This window comes from Phoca vitulina, unplaced genomic scaffold (genome assembly GCF_004348235.1).
Source record: "Phoca vitulina isolate PV1807 unplaced genomic scaffold, GSC_HSeal_1.0 scaffold96, whole genome shotgun sequence".
NCBI lineage: Eukaryota > Metazoa > Chordata > Mammalia > Carnivora > Phocidae > Phoca > Phoca vitulina.
In genome coordinates, this window is record NW_022589799.1 from 2,671,379 (window position 1) to 2,683,528 (window position 12,150).

Genomic DNA, 12,150 nt, shown 5'->3' on the forward strand with positions numbered 1-12,150 from the left:
GGGACGCCTGGGTGGCTCAGTTGGTTAAGCGACTGCCTTCGGCTCGGGTCATGATCCTGGAGTCCCGGGATCGAGTCCCGCATCAGGCTCCCTGCTCGGCAGGGAGTCTGCTTCTCCTTCTGACCCTCCTCCCTCTCATGCTCTCTGTCTCTCATTCTCTCTCTCTCAAATAAATAAATAAAATCTTTTAAAAAAAAAAAAAAAGAAAAGTCCAAGTATGTACCAGTAATCTGTTTTTGTTGTTTTTAAGAAATCAAAAGAGGAAAATTTAATTTACCTAGAATTTGTAGATTTCCTCTTTCAGTGATGAGTATCTGTAGCAAACCAGCGCATACACTGCAAAAAGGTAGATAAAATCTGGTTTAAAGGAATTGTTTGAAGTCTGTGGAAGGCCACCTGTGCAGCTAGGACACAGAGAGCCAGCAAGAGAGAGAGGTGCTCATTGGAATGAAACTAATTCTCTGCCTTTTCCCCTCAAGGCATTGGCCCGGGCAGGAATCAGAGACTGAGAAGCTGGGGAGAAAGCAGCTACTAAGAATCAGAAAAAAATAGCAGCACTTTAAATCGTGGGGGGAAGCATAGAGAGGGCGCTGGGAAGGCTTGTAGGGCTATCCAGGTATTTGGACTTGAGGAGTCAAGATCCTGGAGCGCCCTGGGATGTCAGCTGGATGCTTGGTAAAGGTTTTGCCCTTGTTAACCTTAAAAATAAAACTGCCAGTTATTTTACCAACAAAAGATGGCTTTATTGGAGAATAGAAGAAAGTTGCAATCCACAAGCAAGCTATAGCAAAACCACTGGCAAGTCCCCCCAACAAAGAAGCAGAAAGGTCTTTTATAAAGTAAAAGGGGAAGTTGGGTAGATGTTCTAAACAAAAAGGTCTATTGCAGTAAACTGGGAGTTCGAAGTATAGTGGCTTTTCATTGGCTGAGTTGTGACTGTTTCTCTTTGGCTGTACTTCTGCTGGAGGAGGAGGAAAGTCTATCTTTCTACTCTTCCTCCTGCTGGGAGAGTAAAGTAATAGCCACTTGCGAGGTCTTTCTCTTCCTCTTGGGTCGGCAATTTAGTAGAGTGTGATATCTACCCCTAACGAATCTCTCCACTCCAGGAGGCTGAATCTGGAGGTTTCCCATTTCTAATTTTCACACCCTCAAGGCATTTGCAAATTTAGCTACCTGCAGGGAAGAAGCTATGAAGGCAAGCTGAGTAGGGCTGAAAGAAGAACAGTTTCAGTGGTACCATGGTGCAGAGGAAATAGATATAAATAGAAGTTCAGGACCCTCCAAAGAGAACGTACCTCTCAGACAGCAACCCTAAAGATCTACTGCCTCAGAGTGCAGGCAAAACCAGATAGAGACTGAGACTTCCAATCAGTGCAAACAAACTGAAACAGCTTAATCATGAGATGCATTGAGATGATTTGCCTCTCTGTCTCCCCCAAAAGATAACATTATCCAAAGCCTCCATAGTTTTTCACACATTAGGCCCATCATTCAATCACATTTTCCAGGGATACAAAGAAATAAGAGCAAGGGGGGGGGGGAGCAAACAATAGAAACTGACTCACAACATGATTGAGCTATTGGACTTCTCAGATAGGAACACTAAAATATATACATTTTAGGGGTGCCTGGGTGGCTCAGTCATTAAGCGTCTGCCTTCTGCTTGGGTTGTGATCCCAGGGTCCTGGGATCGAGCCCCGCATCGGGCTCCCTGCTACGCGGGAAGCCTGCTTCTCCCTCTGCCACTCCCCCTGCTTGTGTTCTCTCTCTCGCTGTGTCTCTCTCTTCAAATAAATAAATAAAATCTTTAAAAAAATAAAAAAATAAAATAAAATATATACATTTTAGGGTTTCAAGGACATAGATGACAAGACGGAAATTTACACTGGAGCTTAGGAATCTATTGAAAACTCAAATGGAAATCCTAGAACAGAAATATGTGATAACAAATTTTAAAAAGTAACATATGGTTTTAACAGCAGTTTGGACCCAGTTGAAGAGGAATTAGTAATTGAAAAATAATAAGTATAAAATATCTAGTTGAAGTATGTATAAGAGCTAAAAGGAAGGGAACTTCAGAGAGGAGAGTTTTTAAAAAGTACATGTCATGTTTTTAAAGAGCTAATGTACCTGTATTTCCATTAGGAGATGGAAATTGGATTAAAATCAATTTTGTAAAATGTGATGGTCAATTAAAAAATAACTAATGAGCTATCAAGCCAAATGTACAAGAAATTCTATCAATTTCAAACAAGATTAAAAACAAAAGAACTTGTTTTGTTCTCTTTAATCAAAAGCAAACAGAAAAGTCATAGGAACATCTGGAAGAAAACAACTTATGTTATATTTATTATTAAAGGGCTAAAATACTATAATTTTCAATCTACATTTAATCCCTGACAAAATATCTTTCAAAGTAAAGGTGAAATAAAGGCCTTTCCAGATAAGCCGAATACCTTCAGAAAAGGAAATACAAAAGAGTTCCTCAGGCGGAAGTGATCCCAAGGGAAATATGGAAATGAAAGAAGGAATGAAGAGCAATGGATATGTCAAGTATGTGAGCAAGTGAAATAAATATTATTGTCCCAAGCAATAATAATAATGTCTGTGTAATTTAAATATATTTTGAAATAAAGTTAATGACAAAAACTCTAAAGTCAGGAGAGTAAATGGAATTAGTGTCAGTAAAGTCCTAGTGCTGCCAAATGAATTGGGGAGACTCTGGGGCCTTGATCCAGCTCATCCCAAATGTGTCGCTGAAGGCTCTTGGTCTTGTCTCAAGAAAGAATTCAAGGACTGACATGCAACACAGCAGATGAGTAACACAAGCAGGAAAGTTTATTAAAGTGAAAAATACACTCTCAAGATAGGAGAGCAGGTGAGCTAGAGAGAGAGAAAGAGAGGGAGAGGGAAGGCAAGAGAGGGAGAGAGCTCCAGCTATGCACCCTGGGGGTTTGGTTTCAATCTTTTATTGACAGTTGTTAAGTAGGGGATGGAATATTCATTACTTGGGGCGGGGATTGCTTCGAAGTCGGGTTTCTCATCTTTTCATCCTTATTTGGTCAGGGGTTTCCTGTCCTGGCACCCACCATCTTGGGCCTGTCTGGTTTGATCCAGCTTCAGTGGAGTGCTGCCAGGACAGGCCTCTGACCTGACTTACTCCTTGCTGGCCTCCAGGTATCCTGTGAGAACATAACTGCCTACTCCAACACTAACATAGTCTAGAAAATATGAAAGTTCTAATTTATATTAGAGTCTTTTGTTTAGATTTTACAGAAGACACAAAAGTAAAAAAAAAAATAGATATCAGGAGGAAACTAAAAGCTGAACAATTATTTTTGTATAATTTCAACAATTTAAAAAATATAATCAATCTTGTTTTTATGCTCACAATATGTTACTGTGCTATGATTTACACATAATGCACCTATATAAAGTGTACAATTTGATGAATCTCGACAAATGTATACACCCTTATAACCATCAGCCCCACCAAACTTTATAGAACATCAACTCAGGAAGTTTCCCTCATGTAAGTTTCCAGCCATAATACTTCAAAGAAGCTACCACTCTTCTGATTTCTAGACTATAACTTACTTTTGCCTCTTCCACCTGTTCTGGGACTTTATGTAACTGGAATCATACATGAGTAACACACAGGAACATTAAAATAACTATGTTTCAGGGGCACCTGGGTGGTCCAGTCAGTTAAGATCTGACTCTTGATTTCTGCTCAGGTCATGATCTCACGGTCATGATGTAGGGTTGTGAGATCGAGCCCTGCATCAGGCTCTGGGCTGGGCATAGACCCTGTTCTCTCTCTCCCATCCCTCTGCCCCACCCCTTCTCTCTCTCTCTCTCAAATGAATGAATAAATCTTTTTTTAAAGCTGTTTTAGATATTCAAAAACGTCCTTTTGCAGAGGCATCCTTTGCTGAACATACTGTTTTGGAGGGATTTATCCATGTTATTGTGAGCATATGTCATTTGGTCATGTGTATTGCTGAATATACAGAATATAAAAATGTATCAGTTCCCCTGTTGATAGACATTTGGGTTGTTTCTAGTTTTTGCCTAGTATGAATAACACTGCTGTAATCATTTTGTAGAAATCTTTTTGGCTATATACATTCATTTCTCTTGGGAAATAAATAGGAGTACTATTGCTGGGTCATAGGACAGGTGTATGTTTAACTTTAGGAAGAACTCCCAAAAATCTTCCCAAAGTGGTTGTGCTAGCTTACAGTCCTACTAACACCACACAGCAATATCATTACACAGTCTATAAGGAGTTAGGAGAAGGATTAGGCAGCAATAACAACTTTCAAAATTAGTTTTTCCAAACTACCTTTCTTCATCTTCTTCCAAATCCTTCGAAAGATGTGTGGAGATGGCCATGGTCACACCAACAGGTTCTACTACTGGCCTATGCAAGCCTGACAGCAGAGCCATAGAGACAGTAAACCAGGGCATCCCACCCAAGTCTTAGGCTCTTAAACCCTAGATGCGAATCTGTCAGTAGTAGTAGGGAGCCAGCTAGCACCAGCTCTCAAAGTTAGCTGTTAAATCCACAGGAATCTGCCATTATTAAAAATTAAAGTATATCAACTTAACAAATAAATTATATCAGGGGTGCCTGGGTGGCTCAGTTGGTTAAGCGACTGCCTTCAGCTCAGGTCATGATCCTGGAGTCCTGGGATCGAGTCCCGCATCGGGATCCCTGCTCGGCAGGGAGTCAGCTTCTCCCTCTGACCCTCCCCCCCTCATGTGCTCTCTCTCTCATTCTCTCTCTCTCAAATAAATACAATCTTAAAATAAATAAATAAATATCAAAAACAAAATAAAAAATACCCAAAACACATCACTTCCTAATTATGTTACGTTTTACTATTATCTATGCTCTTAAGGTTATTTATGTGTATTGTATTTTTTTTTAATTGTGGTTAAACATGCCACAGTTGGTTAGTTTCAGGAAATAATGTTGTTATGAACATGGGTGTACAAATATCTCTGAGTCCCTCCTTTCAATTCTTTTGGGTATATACCCAAAAGTAGAATTGCTGGATTGTATGATAATTCTGTTTTTAATTTTTTGAGGAACTGTTACTACAGTTTTCCATAGGGGCCACACCATTTTACATTCCCAACAGTGCACAAGTGTTCCAATTTCTCCACATCCTTGACAAAACTTGTTATTTTGTTATTTTGGTTTTTAATAGGAACCATCCTAATGGATATAAGCTGGTACTTATATAGTAAAAGTACTACATCATATCCCAACATATTCAGTAATGTCTCATTGGTAGCTTAAAATTGGCCATGGTGACAGTATTTACCCCACAGAGATAGGCAAATGCTACAAATCAGAGTTTTATCCCCTAGAGTACTTGTTGTTAAACACTTACCAACACACCAGTGAAATGAAAGCCCAGGAGGTGGGAAGCAATGTTTGTGTTTGTGTTGTGTTTGTGTTATGTTTGTGATTCTCTTCACAGTCTCAGCTGCCGTGACCAAACTATTGCTTGTACTTGCCATCCATCCCCTCCATTCCATCATCTAGATTTTACTGGACTCTGTCATAGGCCATTTTCAGTGGCTTTTTGGCAGCCCAGGTAACTGTTGAGACCTGAGTGAAAGAATAAATAAATCAGTTAGATTTATAAATCAGCACCACATTGAGTATCCATATTCAAAGAGATAAATTATTTTAAGGACTTTGACAAAGTGGAAAGTAACTTGTAGAGCCAGAATGAAATGCAAAACAGACATTAGCAGAATATAATGTTGATTGAGATTTTTTTTTTTTAAGCAGTGCAAAAACAATAATCTACAAGTTGGGTGAAATAGAGAGTTTGAAAGGTTAAGATGACTTCTTATTAAATGAACCCCCTACAAGTTTTCCTAATGCAAGGGAAAGAAATTCAGCATTGCATTGAGATATATTAATTACTATGGAGTGAAAAAGCAAGACATCATTATGCTAAATTTATTAGTCATTATACTCTAGTTTTTGGTCACTATGCTCTTGAAAGGGTCTAGGGGGTAAAATCTGGACAGTTCCCAAAGAGGAACAGTAAGAATCACTAGAGGCTTTGAGGTGCCTGGGTGGCTCAGTCGGTTAAGTGTGCAACTCTTGATTTCGACTCAGGTCATGATTTCAGCGTCGTGAGATTGCGCCCTGCATCAGGCTTTGTGCTGGGTGTGGAGCCTACTTAAGATTCTCTCTCTCCCTCTGCCCCCCCTCCCCTAAAAAAAAAAATAGAATCACTAGAGGCTTTAAAAAAATTGATGAAGGAAAAGCCAGAAGAATTGTTTTTATTGCAACTATCTTCAAGAAAATAAAGATGTTGAGAAAATATTGTTTTGATTTTTTCTGTACAAAAGCAAGATTGAGACTCTTGATCTTGGGGTGGTGAGTTTGAGCCCCACATTGGGTGTAGAGATTACTTTAAAAATTTTGATTTAAAAGAGTACCCAGATATTAAAACTGGCTGGTAAGAGGGGTGCCTGGGTAGCTCAGGGTTAAAGCATCTACCTTCAGCTCAGGTCATGACCCCGGGGTCCGGGGATTGAGCCATTAATCAGGATCCCTGCTCAGCGGGAAGCCTGCTTCACCCTCTGCCTCTCCCCCTGCTCATGCTCCATCTCTTGCTCTGTTGCTCTCTTTGTCTCTCTCAGATAAATAAATAAAAGCTTTAAAAAAAACCTGACTGGTAAGAGAGGGGTTCTCCATTGATAGAGATTTAGGGAGAAACAGGCAGCCTTGTGTTGCATATGGCAGGCCCTCAGAAGGCAGAGCTTTCTCAGGTTCTATAGCGACCAACATTCTAATTCTGTGATTACAACTTGAGACATGGAACCTGAGTGCTTCCCATGGCACTATTGTTGATGTCCCAATGACTTCGGATTTGAGCTCTGGTATCTCAAACTTTGTTTCTGCCTTCATGACTCTCAAAACCTGTGGGTGATAAAAAGGCTTTCTGATTTCTGACGGAACACGCCCAGGAAACTTCATCTGAACTGTAAGAATAAAAATACTCAACTCTTGGGGCATCTGAGTGGTTCAGTCAGTTAAGTGGCTGACTCGATTTTGGCTCAGGTCATGACCTCAGGGTCATGGGATTGAGGCCCATGTTGGGCTCTGTGCTCTGCACGGAGTCTGCTTGAGATTCTTTCTCCCTCTCCCTCTGTCCCTCCCCCGACTCATGTGCGTCTGCGCGCATGCACGTGCGCTCTCTGAATAAATAAATAAAATCTTAAAAAAATACTCTTACTGCAGTTTAAAGCCCATTTGACTTCATTTGTTTATTTCTTTTTTTGAGATTTTATTTGTTTGAGGGAGGGGGAGGGGAGCACAGAGGGAGAGTGAGAGGGAGAAGAAGACTCCCCGCTGAGCGGAGAGCCTGATGTGGGACTCCATCCCAGGACCCTGAGAACATGATCTGAGCCGAAGGCACATTTAACCGACTGAGCCACCCAGGTGCCCCCTCATTTGTTTATTTCATTGTTTACTTGTTTGTTTGTTTTAAACTAAAAGACCTCTAGACCCTCCTCTGCCGCCTCATAACACCATCTCCCCCTACTTGCTGTATCCTTCCTCCAACCCAGTGCGTCACCACGGCCCTCGTGGCTCTTCAAGGGGGCACATTGTAGGTTTCATTCTTTACCTCTTGGTAGGTTCCCCCCCTTCCTTTATACTCCTATGGGATCCTATTTAGTAATCCAACTCTATAAACCATAATTTTGTTTTGATTCCTCTAGGTAGCTTTGGAGGAAACCTGGACATTATGGAGACCCAGACACATTTCTCTTCCATCTTTCCTTTTAAAGGAAGCAGGAAGAGGATTCTTCATGAAAAAATGCTCCAATTAAAAGCTGGAATGCAGCAGCCCCTAGAGAGGGGACCTGCTGAGAGGAGAGTGGATGGGCAGCAGACTCAGCCTGAGGAGGCAGGGTCGTCCTCTGTGTCCCACAGCAGGTAAGAGATTCCACTGTCAGAATTAAATCAGGGCTCTCACAGCAGCTTTCGGGGTCTGCATCCAGGCTCTGTAGTTTAATTATAGGGCTTTCTCATAAGACATTCCTGGAAATTCTTTAGAGAAAAACCTAGAGTGTTTTTATTATCAGTTACTTTTATATTCAGAGAAATTTGGTTTTATTCTAAATAACAATGCATATATTCACCAAATATATCATCTTTGTGGTGTTTGGGATTTCATAGAACTCTTCCAGTCACATTAGTAATGTCTCTTTTCTGCATTGATGAGAGCACCTAAGAATCTCCTGTTACTTCAGGAGATTTCAGGACAATCAGATTGTCCCTGATTTCTGGAATGGCAATTTTGATAAGCTCAGTTCTTAAAATAAGCTTACAAAATTGCCAAATAACAGTCTATTGGCTACATTTATCAGTGTTTTTAATGGCTGTTTGCTTACAACTTTTTGAAGGCATTGATATGGAATTAATCCATTATACATTTACCTGTGAACACCAGTTACTGACGTACCACATCATAACTAACTTGCTTAGAAGTTGGGGCACACCTCTGAAGGTGATAAAATTCTGCTTCATGCTCCACTGGGTCGCTGTCAATATGTACCACTTAAATTTCACTGACCCAGAGCAGAATGTTAGAGCTAAAATAATCTTAGAATCAGTTCGTTTTGTCTCCTCATTTCTGACCAGAGAACATTCAGGCCCAAAGATACAGTTGCTTGATCAAAGTTGCAGCCTTTGGCAGAAGTAATATTAGAATCTTGGATTCTTAATTCACAAAGCCTACACCCGCTTTGTCAAATACATTTTAAAAATTTTATATTCATATGAATATTCTTTAAAAAAAAAAAAAGACTTCGTTTTTAGAGCAGTTTTAAATTCAGAACAAAATTGAATGGAAGCTACAAAGTTTCCCTGTATCCCCTGTCCCTGCCCCATCCCTGCCCATGCATAGCCTCCGCCCTCGATATCAACATGCTGTCCCAGAGTGGTATATTTGTTACAATCAATGAACGTACATTGACACATCATTATCACTCAAAGTCCATAGTTTACATTAGGATTCATTCTTGGTGTACATTCTTTTATACTTTTGACAAAAGTATAATGATACGTATCCACCATTATAGTAATATATAGAATGACTCTTCATTGCCCTAAAAAATACTCTGTGCTCTGCTTACTCATTCCTCCTTCCCTTTTAATCCCTGGCAACCACTGATCTTTTTATTGTCTGCACAGTTTTGTCTTTTCCAGAATGTCATATAGTTGCAATCGTACACTAGGTAGCTTTTTCAGATGGTTTCTTTCATTTAGTAATAAACATTTAAGTGTCCTTCATGTCTTCTCATTCTTGATTGCTCCTTTCTCTTTAGTGTTAAATAATATTACATTTTCTGATGTACCAGTTTATAAATTCACCTACTGAAGGACATCTTGGTTGCTGCCAAAATTTTGGCAATTATGAATAAAGCTGCTATAAGCATTGTGTGCCAATTTTTATGTAGACGTAAATTTTCAGCTCATTTGAGTAAATAGTGAGAAGCACAATTGCTGGATCATATGGTAACAGCATGTTTAGTGTTGTAAGAAACCGCAAAACTGTCTTCCCAAGTGGCTGTAGCATTCTGCATTCCCACCAGCAATGATGAGGGAATCTGTTGCTCCACATCCTCACTAGTATATGGTGTTATCAATGTTCCAGATTTTTACCATTCTAATATGTAGTGGTATCTCATTGTTTTACTTTGCAATTCCATAATGACCTGTGATGTTGAGCATCTTTTCATATGCTTATTTACCATTTGTGTATCTTCTTTGATGTCTGCTCAGGTCTTTTTCCCATTATTTGATTGGATTGTTCATTTTCTTTATTTAAAAGATTTTATTTATTTATTTGAGAGAGAGAGAACATGAGTGGGGGGGGAGGGGCAGAGGGAGAAGGAGAAGGAGGCTCCCCGGCTGCCCGTTGAGCAAGGAGCCCAGTGCAGGGCTCAATCCCAGGACTCTGAGGTCATGACCTGAGCCAAACACAGATGCTTAACTGACTGAGCCACCCAGGTGCCCCATTCATTTTCTTTTTGTTGAGTTTGGGGAGTTCTTTGTATATTTTTGCTAATAGTCTTTTATCAGATATGTCTTTTGTAAATATTTTCTCCATGTTTGTGATTCTTATTCTCTTGACCATGCCTTTTGCAGAGCCAGTTTTTAATTATAATCAAGTCCAGATTATTGTTTCTTCTGTGGATTGTGCTTTTGGTATTTGTATCTAAAAAGTCCTCACCAAACTCAAGATCATTTAAACTTTGTGCTTTTTTATCTTCTAGGAGGTTTATATTATGTGTTTAACATTTAGGTCTGTGATGTATTTTGAGCTAATTTTTGTGTTGCCTTTGCTCCTTTTTCAAAGATCAACTATATTTTTGTGGGTCTGTTTCTGGGCTGTCTATTCTGTTCCATTGGTTTGTTCATTCTTTTACCAATATCACACTTTCTTGATTACTAATAACTTTATAGTAAGTCTTGAAGTCAGTAGTGTCAGTCCTCTGAATTTGTTCTTCTCTTTGGCTATTCTGGTTCTTTTGCCTCTCCATAAACCTTAGAATCGGTTTGTCAATATCCACAAAATAACTTGCTGGGATTTTGATTGGGATTGCTTTGAAACTTTGGATGAAGTTGGGAAGAACTGACATCTGACAATATTGAATCTTCCTACCTGTGAACATGGAATATCTCTCCACTTACTTAGTTCTTTTTAATTTTCTTTCATCGGAGTTTTGTCATTTTCCTTATATAGATCTTGTACATATTTTGCTAGATTTTTAAATAAGTATGCCATTTGGGAGATGCTAATGTAAATGGTATTGTTTCCAATTTCAAATTCCACTTGATCATTGCTGGTAGATAGGAAAGCAACTGATTTTTGTATATTAACCTTGTATTCTGCAACCTGACTTTTTAATCACTTTATAGTTCCAAGAATTGTCAATCCTTTCAGATTTTCTGCATAAACAATTGTGTCATTTGCAAACAAAGACAGTTTTATTTCTTCCTTTCCAATCTATAAACCTTTTATTTCCTTTTTTTTTTTTTTTTGTCTTATTGCATGATCTAGGACTTCCAATGTAACGTTTAAAAGGAGTAGTGAGAGGGGACACTCTCACCTTGTTTCTGATCTGAGTGTAAAACTTCTAGTTTCTTACCACTAAGTATGATGCTAGCTGTATGTTTTTTGTAAATATTTTTTTATCAAGTTGAGGAAATTTCCCCCTGTATTCCTAGTTTGCCAAAAGGTTTTCTTTTTTTTTTTTTTTAATCATGAATGGGTGTTGGATTTTGTCAAATGCTTTTTCTGCATCTATTAATATGACCATGTGATTTTTCTTCATTAGCCTGTTGATGTGATGAATTACATCAGTTGATTTTCAAATATTGAAATCAGCTCTACATTATCTGGAATAAATCTCATTTGGTGTGTTGTATAATTCATCTTACACATTGTTGGATTCAATTTACTAATGTTTTGCTGAAGATTTTTGTATCTGTGTTCATGAGATTATATTGTTCTATAAGAGTTTTTTTTTCTTCATCTGGTTTTGATATTAGGGCAATGTTAACCTCATAGAATGAGTTGGAAAGTATCTCCTCTGCTTCTATCTTCTGTAGAAAGACTGTAGAGAATTGGTATAATTTTTTTCTTAAACGTTTGGTAGAATTTACTGTGAGCTCATCTGGACTTGGTGCTTTCTGTTTTGGAAGGTTATTAATTATTTTTTTTAATTTTTATTTATTTTTTAAAGTAAGCTCCATACCCAGCATGGAGTCCAATGCGGGGCTTGAACTCACAACCCTCAGATCAAGACCTGAGCTAAGATCAAGAGTCCGATGCTTAACCAACTGAGCCACCCAGGCATCCTGGGAAGGTTAATAATTATTGATTCAGTGTCTCTAATAGACATAGGTCTATTCAGATTGTTTATTTCTTCCTGTGTGCACTTTGGCAGATTGTGTTTTTCAAGGAACTGGACCATTTCCTCTAGGTTATCAAATTTGTGGGCATAGAGTTGTTCATAATATTTCTTTATTATCCTTTTAGTGTCCATCAGCTCTATAGTGATCCTCTCTTTTATTTCTGGTATTAGTAATTTGTGTAT

General features: G+C 38.8%; 1 protein-coding gene across 1 annotated transcript in view; it reads left to right on the top strand.

Moving 5' to 3' along the window:
• Window positions 1–12,150, top strand: part of LOC116627353 (myomegalin-like) — a 43,202-nt gene that overhangs the window by 16,308 nt on the left and 14,744 nt on the right. The window contains exon 3 of the mRNA XM_032397114.1: window positions 7,762–7,978. Coding sequence (XP_032253005.1) covers window positions 7,788–7,978 — 191 coding nt within the window. The 5' untranslated portion in view covers window positions 7,762–7,787. The remainder of the gene's footprint in view (window positions 1–7,761; window positions 7,979–12,150) is intronic.